This window comes from Parasteatoda tepidariorum, chromosome 6, assembly GCF_043381705.1.
Source record: "Parasteatoda tepidariorum isolate YZ-2023 chromosome 6, CAS_Ptep_4.0, whole genome shotgun sequence".
Classification (NCBI taxonomy): domain Eukaryota; kingdom Metazoa; phylum Arthropoda; class Arachnida; order Araneae; family Theridiidae; genus Parasteatoda; species Parasteatoda tepidariorum.
In genome coordinates, this window is record NC_092209.1 from 51,321,497 (window position 1) to 51,338,281 (window position 16,785).

Below are 16,785 nucleotides of genomic sequence, written 5' to 3' on the forward strand. Positions count from 1 at the left end.
CATAGAATGATTGAAAAATTTGGCTATTTGCAAACTAATGACGTCATTTTGCAAAATGTTTACAAAGCTCACTATAATAACACCAATAACAAATTAAGACAGTAGCTTGCAAAGAACCCGATTTTCCAATTAGCCCACATATACACGGTATAAAAATCTGCATATGCACAGTATACTAAATTAGCTTGATAGTTAAAAAAAAAATCTGAATTGTTACATAAATTTGCTGCAAGAATTTTTTTTTTCAAACCTTAACTGTTGTTTTCTGATGCTTATATTAAGCACCACAATGCTATGATCGCAATAACATTTTATTTTAATTCTTTCAAAGAACAAAAATAAAAATAACTATTTAAATTTTTTTTAACAATCTGCTGGTGCAATCAAAGGGAGAAAAATTTAATTTATACGCAAAAGGATGAGCCATTTTAATTTTAAGCATACAAAGTTAATAAATTATAATTACAAATTATACCTTTTTGATGCACTTACAAAGAGCTTGTAGCTATGTCTTCAAAATTAATAAAAATTATATAATTATTTATTTTACCTGTGTATTTCCTTTGTAACATTTGAAAATAATTTTAAAGTTTTCTATTTTACAATAATCAGACATTCATAGTGCTGTAGTATATAAACACATAATAGATCAACTGCAATATTCTGTTGCATTACCTTTCAGATTATTATGTAAACAAAATATAATTTTGATTTTTGAATTCACAACTTTGATTTTTCGTTCAACAGAATATAAGAGTACAAGTATAAAAATTTAATACTTAGATTTGCTTAATTGCTATTTTCAATTTTAAGCAATTTAAAGTTATTAGAAATTTTCACTCATTTTAAGAACACTAAAACTAATTCCGCTGTACTTTCAGTGTTAACATTTTGATAAATAAGAAAAAAATAAAAAACTTTATATTAAACAATTTAATAAAATATGAAATTGGAGAATCAATTCCACACACTAAAAATATTCAGAATTATTTGGTTAGAAAAATACAAGGTTGCTAACATTTCGATTTGTTTCTCATAGCCACAGAGCTTTTTATCTATAGTAATTTTTCCTGACAATATTAAAATGCAAAATCCAGAATTGTAATATCATATAATAATTTTCCTGTCTTCGAGGAAATAAAAGAAAGTAAGAAAAAAATATTGGAAAGTTAATTGCAAATTTAATTATCACACAAATAGAATGAAGTAATTTGTTGTCATGTGGAGATAAAGTAGAATATCAGTTTAAAATGTTAAAAATAATGAGCAATATAGTAAAAGAGAAACAAAAACTTAAAAAATATATATATATTTTTTAAAGTAAAAAAAAAAGCAAAACATTTTAAAAGTAATAATAAATTTTAAAAGTTTAATTACAAGACGTATGTTACCAACAAGGGGTAAGTAACTATAAAAAGAATGGCAATTGCTGTTTTTTAAAATATATTGGAATTAATCTAAATACATTTTATGTCAAATGTATAATAGAGCTTTGATTTTTGATATGAAATATGATGACTATATGGATAAAAACATAATAAAAAGTCAGTTGAAAACAAGAATTTTTCTTGTCATTATCTTCTTTACTTAAAAGTAGCAGAATTTGTTCTTAATAAGGCTACATTAGTTTGTTTGCTCTTGCCAAAATTTGTATAAAAATTACTAAGAAGATATTTAGATTTTAAAATAAAGGAAGCCTTTCTAAATCCTAATTTATATTATTTTTTTTAATCAGAGTTTATTTTTTAGAAAATTTCTGTTATGTAGGAAACTTACTAAGAATGCTTGATAAACTAATTTCTGCAACTTTCCCTAATTTTGAATATTGTATCTAATATTAAATTTTGTAGAAACATTCTTTATTAAAGCTTAAAGAAACATGAAATGCTCATTTGAAATGGCTTAAACAAACACACACACAGACGAATATCTTATTTTTTTAGAGCTCAGGTTTTACCTCTAATTTTTATGGCATCTAAAAAAAAAGAATAATAGCGAATAATCTTTTTGCAATCTGCTTTAAATATTGAGATTAATTATGGAATTTTCAAATAAATGCACAGTATTTTGCTATTACATATCAGTTTCAATTTTGAACCACTTTCATACATGTTTTTTCATGAATGAGTTGTTACTATTAAATATTAAGAAGTTGTAACACTTTGATTTGTAGGTAAATAATAAACACATGAAGGGATTGTGCAAATAAATTTGAGTTTCGCCATCTTTCTACACACCATAATCATTAATATAATTGTGCATATTTAATATTTTGACTTCCACCACCCATTTACATATTATTAGGATTATATACTAATAAGTTTACATAGAAATGTAAAATAGAAGTTGTTTACATATTTTTAAAAGATTTTTGAAGTTATATAAAAATTACTTTATTACTGATGGCCTTATTTTGATTTTAAATACTTTTGTCTACGGTTTGGTCGATTGAAAAATAAGAATTCATTGTAAAAACAAAAAACTGAAGATGAAGTTAGCAATTTAGTAAGGAAGAAGAAGAAAAAAATAAATAAATAAATAAAACACACACACACTTAGATTTAAAACAAGCAATAAAAATAAAAACAGAAAGCAGTACTAATTTTGAAATTTCTAATAAGACTGATAATTTCAAAAATGAAAACTAGGTAATAAAATATTTAACAGTTAGTTGATTGGTTGAAAACAATATAATTATTTTTAAATCAAGAAAATAGGGTCTCAGGTATCTTCAAAAATTAATTAAATAGCCAAATATCTTGATTAAAATGAAAAAACAAAAAAATAAACTTTTGAATTTCAGTGAATTTACAATAAGTAATATATTAACATTTTACAAACATTTACCAAAGAAAGAAAATTAATTAAACTAAAAGATAATTTTATATAATTCAGCAAAATCATTTTAAATATATGTAAACAATTTCTAACACTATAGGGAAATACATATGAACTGTAAGGGTAAATAAGCACAAAGTGCAAAAAGTATTAATGAAATGTAAGCCATTAAAACTTGTCTTGCATGGGTCAATGAGGGCTCAACTTTAGAACATGATATACTCACAATTATTTTTATTAAAAAGGACAGGAACTACAAGTTTCTGTAAAAGTTTCCTAAAAAAGAGAGAAAAGTAAAGTAATTCTAATACTTTATACATGAACAGTACTAAGTTAGTTGCATATAATATAACGAGATTCATATTAAAGTTCATTAATCACAAATTTTGCTACGATAAACAAAGCAAAATTTATTACTAATTGAAGATTTTAGAATTAACGGTATAAGGAAACAATCGAATAGAAAAGAGCTCCCTGAACATGAAATTATAAACAGTGTGCAATAAAAATAAAGGTCTTACAAAACAAATTAAATTAATTTGAGCCTTTAAGATAGGTTATTAAATAATAAGTAGCATGTTAACTTATGAAATTTCTTTTTACTGAGACTGAATCAATTCTTTTTTTTTTTTTTTTTTTTTTTTTTTTTTTNCTTTTTTTTTTTTTTTTTTTTGCTCAGTATGCAAAAAATGAGCTCAGAAAGCAATTTGAAATTTTGCAAAAAAATTTCTGCATTTTTCTCTGCTTCGGGTTTTATGTTCGCAATAAGCAATCAAAGTGCAAATAATTTTTCAATTTTTTTTAATGAAATGTCCATTATTTTGCAGAATTATCATAATCACATTGGCTGATAGTCAAATTTTTAATAAATTATGAGAACGAATTTATTTAATATTTCAAATAATTATGAGCATCTTTATCTGTCGCACAGCAAAGATGAAAATGAACATGACAATATTTGTCATTCGTTTAATTCAATTACAAGAAACATTACTAAAAACAGCATACATCTTTAAAATATAAACAACTGGCATGATTTGCTGAAAGGCGTGAAACCATCCCAGAATTCACATATTTTAGTTCAGTAAACAGCAGGTATATAAGACTCTCAATTATGTAGAAAAATAATAATATACACACAAGAATTAATATGAAATATTTCAAGTGTGAAAACGGTTCACAGCTCTGTCAATCAATATATTTAACCTCTTGCTCACGGCTGGTACAACATGCGGACTACGTGTGCTGGTACAACAAGGTAGACCGTAAGTAAAGGGTTAATAAATTTTAAAAAAGTAGTAAATAAACATTAAATATTGCAACAAATTTTAATATGATTCTACTTATTTTATATGCAACCACATAATACAATAAAGGTAAGGGTTTTACGTAAAATTCACAAGCCAAGCAGTAGTTATTCTCTCTGAATTCATTTTAATTATCATTTAGTATGAAATATATTTTATTAAACAGTGAGAGAATTTTAAGCAGTATGAATAGAAGCAGCAGACTGGCTATTTGATGTAAAGGGTGATCACTTGGCAGATGTGGGCCAATCTTATTGGCAAGATATCTATCTTGATTATGAAATAGCAGTCTGCCACTGAGTATAAATGCAGTAGAGTTATAGTGTATAGGCACTCATTTATTTAGAAGTTAATCTATATTATCTGATTAAAAGTCTAAGGATGTAATAGTGTTATATCCTAAAAAATAACTAGGTAAGTATAAGAATTTGCAAGAACTTTTCTACATAGATCAAATATATTATACATATATCACAGTTCTCCCTAGAAATTAAGAAAGGTCAAGGTGCTACTTTTCAGAAAAGGGCACTATAAGTTATGAAAGGGCACTCATTTAACACTGTAAAATTTTATCAAAATATGTAATATTATGTATTAACTGAATTTGATTCTCAAAAAATTTTAAATTACACTCTTATACAATTTTATGTGTATACTTCAAAAATAATTCAGAATCACCCTTCTAAAAACGTTTAGGGAGAACACCGAAATATAGTAATTGCGTAAAAGTATTTTATTACACACTACTGTTGTTAAAACAAGATAACTTTTTTTTAATGATTTTAAAATACTAGGAATTACTTTATCTGACAGCAGTTTGTTCACATTATTTATATAAAGACATTTTTTTATAAGTAGATTTTGTTTTAATTGACAAATTATTCAGAAGGGAAGATTAGTAAAATATGGGTTAAAATAATTCTTAATAAGTTGTTTTTTTTGGTATTCTCAAAAATTGTTACTTTTATTACTTAAGATATAATTTTAATAAAAAAAATAAAAACAAAAAACTGGGTAATTTTTTTAATGCATGATACTAGGGGATTATTTAAACTTTCTTATTACCACTGCAAAATATTTAGATCTAGAGTTATACAACGATTGAAAGCTGTTAGAAATTTTTAACACTCGAATTTATTTTTTTTATGTAAAAAGATAAAATTTTTACCAAGGAGCGAAAAACTTACAAAATATATAATAACTACTACCAGTAATATATAACCAACAATAGCTTTTATAAGAATCTTATCCTCTAGCCATGGCAAAAATCATAAAATGTTAGAAATCCTTATATTTTCAACAGCTTAAAAAAAAAAAAAAATGCCTATCTAGAAATAACTAATTATAGTTGCCTTAAAGCTTTGAAAAAGAGTTTCACAAATATGTTGATTAATAAAGTTGCATTTGAATGTTGAAGTAAAAGAATTCTGCATCATTTTCAACAGGAAAAGTTAAAATTATATTTTAATATCTGTACAACCTACATGTCCGCTTTCGTAATAATAGCAAACAAAAAAAAATGCCTTGATAAGCCTTATTATACAGGCAATTTCCTGATTACAGAATTATTTTAGAATAATAATAGATTGCAAAATAAGTAATCTCATTTTAACATATTCTTTATACAAAATATACCTCTTTGAAAAATGTGCAACAAATTGTAATAACAAGGATAAAAATAAAATCCATAACAGAAAATACATTTCTTACCTAACATCATGAATTGTAAATTCTTGAACCCCTAATACTGAACCAAGTTCATCCCCACAGCAATAAATTTTAGTTGGTTCTAAGGGGTCAAATAATCTTCTTTCAGAAATGTAAATTCTTAACCCATCTAATACCTAAAATTATTCATGCAATTCAAGAACTGACAAAGAAATCAAAGTCAAGATCTAAATTACAAGATTTATATAGAAGTTTTAAAATGATAAAAAAAAACTTTAAAGTTTAGTGAAACCTCGTTTGATTGAAATTTTTCATTTAAAAATAAGCGTTAACGGAAGTAGTAAGAAAAAAAAAATGCTCATGATGCAATTCTGCATTAGCAGAATCCCTGTAGTACCCTGCTAATAAAGTACACCAAATATTTGAAAAATTAAAACTTAAAAACATATGTTCATGTTTGTACAACAATGATCTGAAGCTTTCTTAATGGTCAGAATAAGGTACCTGATACAATGTCACAGACACAAGTGATTTGTAAATTATAAAAATAGAACTCTCACTATAGCACAAAAAAGTGACCACTTAACAAGGCAATCAATTTAAATTTGTGTCAGAGTAAAAATAAAACAGCCCTCCAATAATATATTAAATCACTTGGAAGATTACTTGAATATGCCTTGTTTAAAAAAAGAGGGTCTTATTCATAGTTGAAAAAAATATTATAGTAGTAAATATAATGGAGTAAACCAGAAATTTATAAGTAAAGTTCAGATTTTTATGACAATTGTATTTTCAAACATATCATAAATTTTTTTGGAGCATTATTTCCTTAAAATATCTGCATTTAAGTTTTTAGGGGTATTCTTCATATTTAGGGGTTTATTTTATTAATATATATAAGTAAGCACAAACGCCTGCAGAGTATCACAGATGCTTCAAATTTTTATTTAACCATAGATAATTTAAAAAAAAAAATATATATCCATAATCCATTTCTATTTATTCTACATAAGAATTAAAAATTAAAATAGCACTTATCAATTTTATTCTTGCATATAAATATTTACTCATAATTTCTTTATTAGGCTTAATCTGTTCCTTTTCCACTAGGAAAAAGTTATTCCTTTACAAATACATAACACTCAAGTTTTAATTTATTATACATCTCTTGAAATTAAACATAACTAGATTTTTATGTCGTGAAAACAAGTAAAATATTATTACTTTATTCAAACAGGGGGGAAAGAAATTGTTTAAAGTAGCTCAGCAGGTAGAGATTTATTCCTTTTCGCACAAGCAAAAAAAGCTTATTTAAGTGTCAAAAACAATTAAAGTCTGATATATTAATCATCAGATATATACAAGTTAAAAAAATTAATATGACTTTCAAACATTCCAGTTAATTATTTTTAGAAACTTTGATTTTTGAAAATGTTTATTATTTTCAAAAATTTTCGTAATACATAGTATAGAAGATATCTGCTAAATCTAGTTTTCAAATCCATGATTTCTATCAAACAGTAATCAATGACTTACGCAGGCTAATACATTATTACCCAATACAGACAACAGATCTAATCCAGTGTAACTTTCTTTCTTAAAAACAATATTGTTTTATCTGAGCAATGCTTAGCATATTTTTTAATAAGCAAATTTAAACAGAAGCAATAAAATAATAACTGAACTATTAAACAACATTTTAAAAAATAATAAAATAAAAATAACCGAACAATAAACAGTAACAAGCATACGAATAAGAACATGGATTTAAAAATACTTATTAATGCCTTTTATTCACTAAATTTTAAAGATCAAATGTTGTTAATTTAATTTCAAAGAAACAAAAGGAGCAAAATCATTTCATGTACTATTAAAATATTTTAATGTATCAAAAAAAAAAAAAAATTCAAATCGAGGAAAAAAAAATTTAAATCTTAAACAAAACATTCAAGCTGCACGAATACGGATTACGATATGCGATTTTCAAATCGCACAAATCAAATCACGATAATCATTCTCTGATACCCAAATTCCAAGATGAACTGGAAGTTTTCATGAATTTCTAACATTTATCACTGAAAATCATGACTTTCCATGATTTTTAATGTCTTTCCAGGAGCGCAGATACTCTATGTACAGTTAGGCATTATTTTAATCTATCTTACAAAAGCAAATTTCGATATATATATTAAGTGACACAGTTTTTACAATAATTGCAACTATCAAACTCTATTGGGATCTCACACACATTTGAATTTATGAAGATAGTTCTGCAGATTGACTCTGTAAATTCTGCTACCAGATATATATATATATACCATATTTGGGCCATTATTGCTGGATTTTTACTTGTGATTTTGAATATTCTGATACACAATATTACAACTCGTTAAATTCGAATCTGTTAAAAAAAATATTGTAACTTAAAAAGTAATTACATATCTTAGCAAAAATTCGACACCTTCCCAGAGAGAATAAAAAAACAAGACGTGTAAATTTATATTACACATGGTACCTTTTGCAGAAAAATAATTTAATGAACATGCATATTTCTTTAGTCCCAAGAACACATACCCAACCTGTTCCTTTTCGTTGCCATGATTTAAAATTTATATATAGCGATTCATATTTAAACGTTTAAAAAAATCACAAGTTCTGATTCTTCTTGCAGTTTAAAAGTCATACATCGTAATTGGTATTAACGGGATTTAAAATCACAGAGCGTGATATGTATTTTGGCATCTAAAAAATGACACGTTGTTACGCTCATCGCAATTAAAAAATCACACATCTCAATTCGTATTTATGCAATCTCAAAACCATGCATTGACTTTTTTATTCACGTAATTTAAAAATCACACATAGCAATTCATATTCAAGTGATTTAAATAATAACACATAGCTCTTCGTATTCACACAATTTAATACTCAGGAAAAGAACACCATCTGGGACAAATTCCCGAACTAATTAAGTTATTTGCCGAAAGTTTAATACTGCCTATAACAATATCTTCTGTCAAAAGAATTTTTCCAGAATGAATTCAGCATGTTCAATATTAAGGAATAGTCTTGAAAGAAAATCCTTAAATTTTCATTTAATGGCCCGAAAAAGCTATCAGATGATCAAGTAGATAAAATTATCACAATATTTGAAAATTTTGCAGATTACAGGACAACCATTTTCTACCTACATGGATCATTTTATATCATTTATGATTATATGCTAGGAAATGTATATCATTAAATTTTAACTGTAAAAAAAAAAGAATCAAGGTAAGTATTGCAAAATAATGAAAATTTTTATTAATTGTTAATATATATGTGTATTAATTGTAAATATTAAGTATCACATTTAAAAAAAGTATTGGTCATAAAGAGTAGTAAATACATATCTTAATAGTTTCTTTTATTAAGGAAAATAGTTCCTTCAAAATTAATGTTTTGTTTTCTTTCCTTTCTCAGCCTCTCTCTTATAATTTATGAAAATAAATGTTTTAAAGTTGAAGAATATTCCCTACTAAATGCCGAGTCTTATTTTACACTGACCTTGTTTTGTTTTAAATTCAATAACTTTTAACCATATAAACTTTCTTCAAACTAAAGTATTTAACTTGTATTTATTTTAATACTTGTATTTGCTAGAATATTTATTTTTTTAAAATTTAATTCCATGAACAAATTTTCTAATGTTAAAATTTATGGTTAAATGGACTTTTTTTATTATGTAATATGATGAAAAAACACTGAATTCTCCCATTGTTTTTAATTATTTCAATTTATCAAAAAAAAATTCTGATAAATTAATTCTGATTCCGTTTATTTTTTTAAGCAATCACTTTTGCAATTTCTAATTTTATACATTTAAAAGTATTTAATTTTATGCAAATATATTGCATGGTTAACTGAAAAAAAGAATTTAGTGCCTAAAACAATAATGTTTACATAACAATTACAATCTAGAATTGTTGTCAACATGTCTGTCTTAATACTTTGGCATGTGGCCCAGTGTTTTCATCATAGAAAAAAAATGGGTGAGAATTTCTCACCCTTTCTCTAAAACAGGGTGAGATTTCAAAAAGTTAAGTGAGATTTCTAAAAAAACACAAAAACTCTTGGAAAAAAAAATCATTTCTTTAATTATAATACAGTGTTTTCACTACAGCGCGAGAATGCGAGAATCTTGCATATTTTTTTATATTCTCGCATTAAAAAATTATTACCGCGAGAAATTCGCGCAAACTATAAACCAATTTCAAAATTTGCGAATTTCTCGCATTTTGAAAAAAATTTCTCATTTGCGCCATTTAGAATAAAATCCGGGTAATCCGGTAGTGGTTCAATGCTTTTATTGTCAGAACCTTTAAGAACAACAGAACACCATCCTTCTGAACCACGGAACCTCTTTCAGAACTCTGCAACTACGTGTTTACCGTACGTAAGGTTTCTTCATGTAAGATGTTCAAATTTTTTGCTCGTAAATGTAAGATGGACAAATACCTTGCAAAGCCAATATCTTCTACTCCGAAACGGACAAATGAAAATGAAACAAATGTGGGTAGAAATGATCAAAACGAAACAAATACGCATTTGAGCAACCTAATGAGAATAGCTGATGAAAAGGAGATGTGGAACATTTTCCATATGATGATGCAGCAAAAATATTCAATGGTTTAAAAATTAGAAGATGTTAAAATTGCATTATAATAAAAGAAATAAATTTTTTTCAAGTCTCTTGATGTTTTTTTTTTTTTTTTCAATTTTTGAAATCTCACTTAACTTTTTGAAATCTCACCCTGTTTTTGAGAAAGGGTGAGAAATTCTCACCCATTTTTTTTCTGAGATGAAAACACTGCAATACATTTTTAACGTCTTCTAATTTTTTCAAGTATTGAATATTTTTGATGCATCATCAGAGAAGATTTTGCCTTTACAAGGTATTTGTTTATCTTGCATAAGTGCATAAAAAATTTGAACGTCTTACATGAAGAAACCTTACCTACGGTAAACGCGTGGTTGCAGAGAAATGTATTTTGAAAGGGGTTCCGTGGTTGTGTTCTGTTGTTCGAAAAGGTTCTGAACAATACTGGTAAATAGGGAAGCTAGATAATGGGGCAGATGTTGAAAATAATGAAAGATCCAGTAAGAAAAGTGAAACGGATTTTATTCTAAATGGCGTAATTCGAAGCTTTTTCCGAAATGCGAGAAATTCGCGAATTTTGAAATTGATTTATAGAATGCGCGAATTTCTCGCGGTAATCATTTTTTAATGCGAGAAAAGAAAAAAATATGCGAGATTCTCGCGCTGTAGTGAAAACACTGTGGCCCTTTACTCAAAAAAGTTATGTGAAGATAATATCCGTAAGGAATGGGCAACATTCTCACCAAACTTGAATCCCATAGAATATGTGGGACATGCTTGGCTGACAAGTTACAACTCAGTAACTACCTCCTACATGTGTACCGGAACTTCAAAGATCATTGCTTGCTGAGTGGAATAATCTTCTCAAAGATCAATTCGTTAGTTTGATACTCAGCATGTCTATTTGTCGTATGCACTGTATTTCATGACATGGGAGATATATAATATATTAACCATCACACTAGCCATAATATAAACTTTTTGGAAAGAAACGGGCTATAAAGTTTTTACAAGGAAGACTTTGTAAAGCAATAAACTTCTTTTTAATAAAATTTTTCCAAGGGCTGCCCGAATCTCTCCAGAACCTTGTTCCGGCAACCTACCGTATTTTGCACCCCTGTCTAAAAATAACCAACAAACCCAGAAGTATATTTTTTTCACTTTGGTTAAAATGACATAGTTAAAATATAATTAAATCATATACATAAATAGCAATCATATATTATTTCATTATTACTTTGTTATACTTTGACTAATTTTATCAATCAGATTTTTATTCTTTCATTTTCATAAATACATATATGGTCTATTATTCTTATAAAAATCGTTAAGTCTCTTACCTCACCAAGAGTAGTAACCATATTCACTTTCTTAACAGTTTGAAGCAAAGATAATAGTCTTTTGGCAACAATCTGCAATATATTCCTTCCGTTAAAATAATATAACAAAAATCAAACATATAAAATGCCATTATCATTCTAGCAATAACAAAGCAGAACAGAAATTCAAAGAACAAAAATAATAGAATTGATAATATTTTGCAGCTTTGAGCATGAAAAAAGTACATTGATAATTTTCTTAAAATTAATTTCAATGCTATTAGAGCACATTTAAATATTTTTTAACAGATTTAACATTTCTGAAAACCTTAACAGAGTTTAGTGGTTTATTGACAATTTGTAGAAATCTCCGCTAGCTTTAATACATATAAAGCTCCTATAACCACCTATTTTATATCCCTCAACAAAAAGAGTATTTCAGACAAACTGAAGCTTTATAAAAAGATAATTACACAAGGAAAATTATAAACACTTCGTTGTAATTTAAGTCCACAAAGCACAGATTTAAATAAAAGAAGAAGAAATACAAAACTAATATTTTTCCAAACCTACATTAAATTTTATTTTCATTTAATAATTAAAAAACATTGATATTCTATGCATAAGTGAGTAAGAACACAAGAACATTATTTCGCCAAGGTTAGTTCATTTCTAAAATATATTTCTTATTGTTAAAAAGGGGGGATTTCCCTATCCTGATCTGCGGCAGAATTATCGCCAAGTCTTGGAAACTTTCGGGGAGTGTTGCAAGCTTAAAATCTATTCGACACCTTGGAGATTGTAGTTGGCGCAACAGATCATGATACAGGAATATCCCAATTAAAAATATTATGTTTATTTTCAATCTTTTAGTAAAACAAAATGATTAGAATAAACAAGTCATAGCTAATTATTAATTCCACAATTTATTGACTGACTAAAATGGAACAGAAAGTATATAAATATTAAGAAATTGGTAACAAAAATTTTTCCAAACAATATGACTTTTTTTTTTTGGTGCAAATTAATAACAAATTAGGAAAATTTTTCAAGTCACAAAGTACTCAATTATTAATAAATATGAACTATTTATTTACTCAAAGGATAGTTTGTAATCATTATACATTTAAATATATAATAAAAAATCAATATTATTTTAAGAAAAATTAAAAGATTTTAAATAAATTAGTTTGAATAAATTTATATTATTTCTAAAATTAAAATCTTAAAATACATTATATTTTTTAATGAGTATAATATTATTAACACATCATTTCTCTTAATCAAAAAAATATTTGGAATTATTGGTTGCCCATAAAATTAAAATAATTTTTCTAGAAATGATAAAAAATATGTGAAATCGAACTTACAACAGGAAATTGAAACGCCTTAATTGATGATGCTGTTTGCTGTTGAGTAGAGCAGGATGCCATTGACAATAATATAACTTCTGAAAAAAATCTAATCATAGAACAAATAAGAAATCCTCATCTCTACGATCTTAAGGGGTACATAATTTACTAATAAAATGAAGGCAATTTAGTTATTTTACAAATTAAAGAATACTTCAAAAAGATACTTAATGATAAAATATTATATTTGTGCTTATTATCATAGTTTAATTAAATATATTTTATCGCATCTTTCTAGCACGCTGTAAGCTGCTTTATGCCCATAATGCCAAAAGTTTAAAACTCGTATTAAGCTTATCACGTAAAGCTATCTATCAGTCAGTTGTTTTAAATATGCTCTTTCATATACCCATATTTGAGTTCTTATCAGTTCTTTTCAACAATGAAGCCAATGACGAGTAGAAAATATTTAAAGAAATGTGGAGCTAATGTGCTGAAGTTCAAGGGATTGACTATCATTTCTGAAAAAATAAGCTAAACTCAGTGGCACAACAGCCCATGAAGGACCAAGGCGTACTGTGCCCACCTGAGTTCTCTTGATCTTGGACTCTAGAGGTGCAGAGGCAGATGATCAGGTTGGATGGTCAGCAGAACCTCCAGTGTTAAGTCCCTAAGCATGCTTGCTATTTATCGAACCACTGAAATGATGGGTCAACCCTGAACCTCAACCATAAAGCTACAGGGCGTCAAGAAAGAAAAAGTGTCTGGAAATTTTTTTTTTAAAAAAAGCTGCTGAATTATTGCAAATATTCTAATTTATTTATACCATTCAAAAATGTAAATTTGAAAAATATGGGATTAATATGATTCCCCATGGGGGATATGGATGAAAGTAAATATTACTAAATGCATTAAATTTCTTTGAGCAATTATTTTATTTTTTGGAATAAGAAGTTTAAGAGATGTTTATTTTACTCTTTACCAAGTTCATCAAGGCTGTGTTATTTGGCCAAAATAATTACGAAATTTGTTCCAAAACATACAGCAACTTGAAAGCTTATCATTAAATTAAATGTCGTCCTTAATTTTGGAGACAAATTTCTACAATTGAAAAGTTGTTTTAAAGTTAAATCGTTTTAAATCTGTTATCAGAAACACTCAAAATCAGCATAGTAAAATTAATAAACCTAATTCAGAAACGAACAATCACTCTTTTTAAGAGAGAAATCGTAATTTATTAGCGTGTTCTCAAATTTGTTAAATGGATTATAAAATAAAAGCAATTGCGGATACAAAATCAATTATGCAAGCTATTTCAGGTTTAACTTTTAGCAACAAAGTTTCAATGTTATCAGAGCAAAAATAAATAACAATCAGTAAATACTTACAGTTTATATCTATTTTCAATTTGGAAAAAAAAGGTATTAAAATTAGAACAGCAACCAACAAAATTTGCACAAGGGCGTTCTTAAGCCTCAGAACAAATTTGGACAAGAAGGAAAACGTAGTTTAAAAACAATAACTGGCGAGAAAAAACATGCAAATAACAGAACAGAATTAAAACTTTTTAAACTGAAAAAGAATGATGCCATACACAAACAACACATCAAATTTTCTAACATTTCGAATGAAACTGGAATAAACGTTGAAAGTAGATCATGGGACCAAAGCTGAACTAGATCGGTTAGCATGACGAAGAATTCATAATCGTTCGGATAAATTTGCATCGTTATCGGCTACGTTTTAGCCGTTGGCTATGGCTTGTCTAGGCTTGCCTTCCCCGCGCAATTTGAGTTCAAGTAACTTGCTTGAAAGAAATACAAAAAAATTTCAATTTATAATTTGGCAGTTTATCGTACTAGTCAACTTATAAACCGTTATATGCAATATTTTTCTCCAAATTTTTTTGTAAGGGTGGAGGGTGTAGCTGCAATCAGGGAAATATGGTTTCAATAGTTTGATCAGGAGAGCAGACCAAAGTTTGAACATTTTAATGTTTATTTTACCGTTTGAGTATTTCACCATAGCTCGAGAATTTAAGCAGATTCAAATTTTTTTTACACATCTTTATAAAGTTCATTATCCGAAGATGCAAAAATTTTCATTATTTTACTTAATAGTCGTGATAAAATTTTGAATTGAAAGATATACAAATTTTTACACTATTTTGAAAAATGTAATTTTATAAAGCAAAATACAAATTTGAACAAAATTGCCCGTATAGTTCACGAGATATCAAATTTTGAATTATATATGACTTTTAAAAATTTCGATAATTAATGATTATTAAAATAAAATTTATTTCAGTAATAAGCAAGTATTAAAAATTATTTTTTTGGATAAATGAATTTACAATTGTGTGAAAAAAGATTTTCGGTTCACTTAAAAATTTTTCGAGATACGTTGAAATTCAAAAAAAGTAAAATTATCATTAAGGGGTTCAAACTTTGAACCTCTCTCTTGACCGAAATTATGGGGACATATCTTCCAGATTGTGGTTCCCCCCTACCTTATTTTGTGGGTGATAAAACCGAATCCGTCAAAAAAAAGTATATTTATTTAGGAAAAGTACACTTTTGAGTTTGATTTCGTAACTTAAAATATTGTCTGCTCTAATTAATTGGTCTATTTTAGGCCACCCCTTAAAGCCACGAAGAAAGAGTCCGTCATCCCCTCAAACGCAGCCATTCATAATTTTATAATCGTCGCTGAACAACTGAACAAATTTTGGGTTCACGACTACAATTGTTCAACTCCGTAGCCTTGTAATTTTAAACTCAATCCAGAAAACAAAGGAACTCCTGGGACAAGCATTGGAAGAAATTTCCCTTCGTGGAGGACTCTTGATGGAACTTACTCGTATTTGCGTTACATGGAAAGGAAAACAATGAAAACTTCCAACGGTTAGCCTGACTGCAAGGGGACTCTACCGCATGATCGGTCTATCAATGATAACATTTTACGTCAGCATTGTGGTCGGTGCGAGTAGGGTGCAGAAGCCGTATCGACCATCCATCCCCGGTTATACTAAATAAAAAAACAAAGGAGAACAATGCCTTTAACCCGAAAAAGACGATAAGATTCATTAAATATAGGCTATGTAGAATTTTTTTCACCCTCCTCATATCATATTTGCATCATAATCGATTTAAGCGACATCTGGTCTAAATATAAGGAAGACAAGGACAAAATATAATTTTCCTTAAAAATGTTATATAAATTTTTTTTAACATATATATACGTTTTTAAAATTTTTTACACCTATCCTTCGACTCGATGTTAATATCAAAACTCTAATTTGAATCAAAAGAACTATAAAAAATAATTAAAATATCCGCCAAATGTCCCCCTCATATACAGCTATTAATAATAATTAGAAAACGAAGAGAAATGCATATTAAAGAAGTAGACCATAGTATACATTAAATGTAGACTGCACAGAATTTTTTAAACCGCCTCATATCATAATTGTATCCTCATCGATTTTAGCGACACCTTAGAAATATTGATACCTTTGGTTTGACCTGATATTAATATGAAATTTATCTTTTGAGCCAAAAGAATATAAAAAATAATTAAAATGTCTGCCAAATGACCTCTTCAAACGCAGATATTAATAAAAATTAGAAAACAAAGGAAAGCAATGCTTATTAAAGAAAAAG

The 16,785-nt window shown here is 27.1% G+C and overlaps 1 protein-coding gene across 4 annotated transcripts in view; it reads right to left on the reverse strand.

Annotated features, from left to right (window-relative positions):
• The window catches only part of LOC107444458 (E3 ubiquitin-protein ligase Mdm2), a 31,473-nt gene extending 16,715 nt beyond the window's left edge, over positions 1-14,758 (reverse strand). Inside the window, exons 1-5 of one of the 4 annotated variants that reach the window (XM_016058597.3) lie at positions 14,512-14,758; positions 13,142-13,232; positions 11,793-11,864; positions 5,856-5,989; positions 3,065-3,114 (exon numbers count right to left, since the gene is read on the reverse strand). In XM_016058597.3, coding sequence (XP_015914083.1) covers positions 3,065-3,114; positions 5,856-5,989; positions 11,793-11,864; positions 13,142-13,204 — 319 coding nt within the window. In that variant the 5' untranslated portion in view covers positions 13,205-13,232; positions 14,512-14,758. The remainder of the gene's footprint in view (positions 1-3,064; positions 3,115-5,855; positions 5,990-11,792; positions 11,865-13,141; positions 13,233-14,511) is intronic. The other 3 variants (XM_016058598.3, XM_071182361.1, XM_071182360.1) reach the window with 3 other exon arrangements.
• Positions 14,759-16,785: the final 2,027 nt, after the last annotated feature.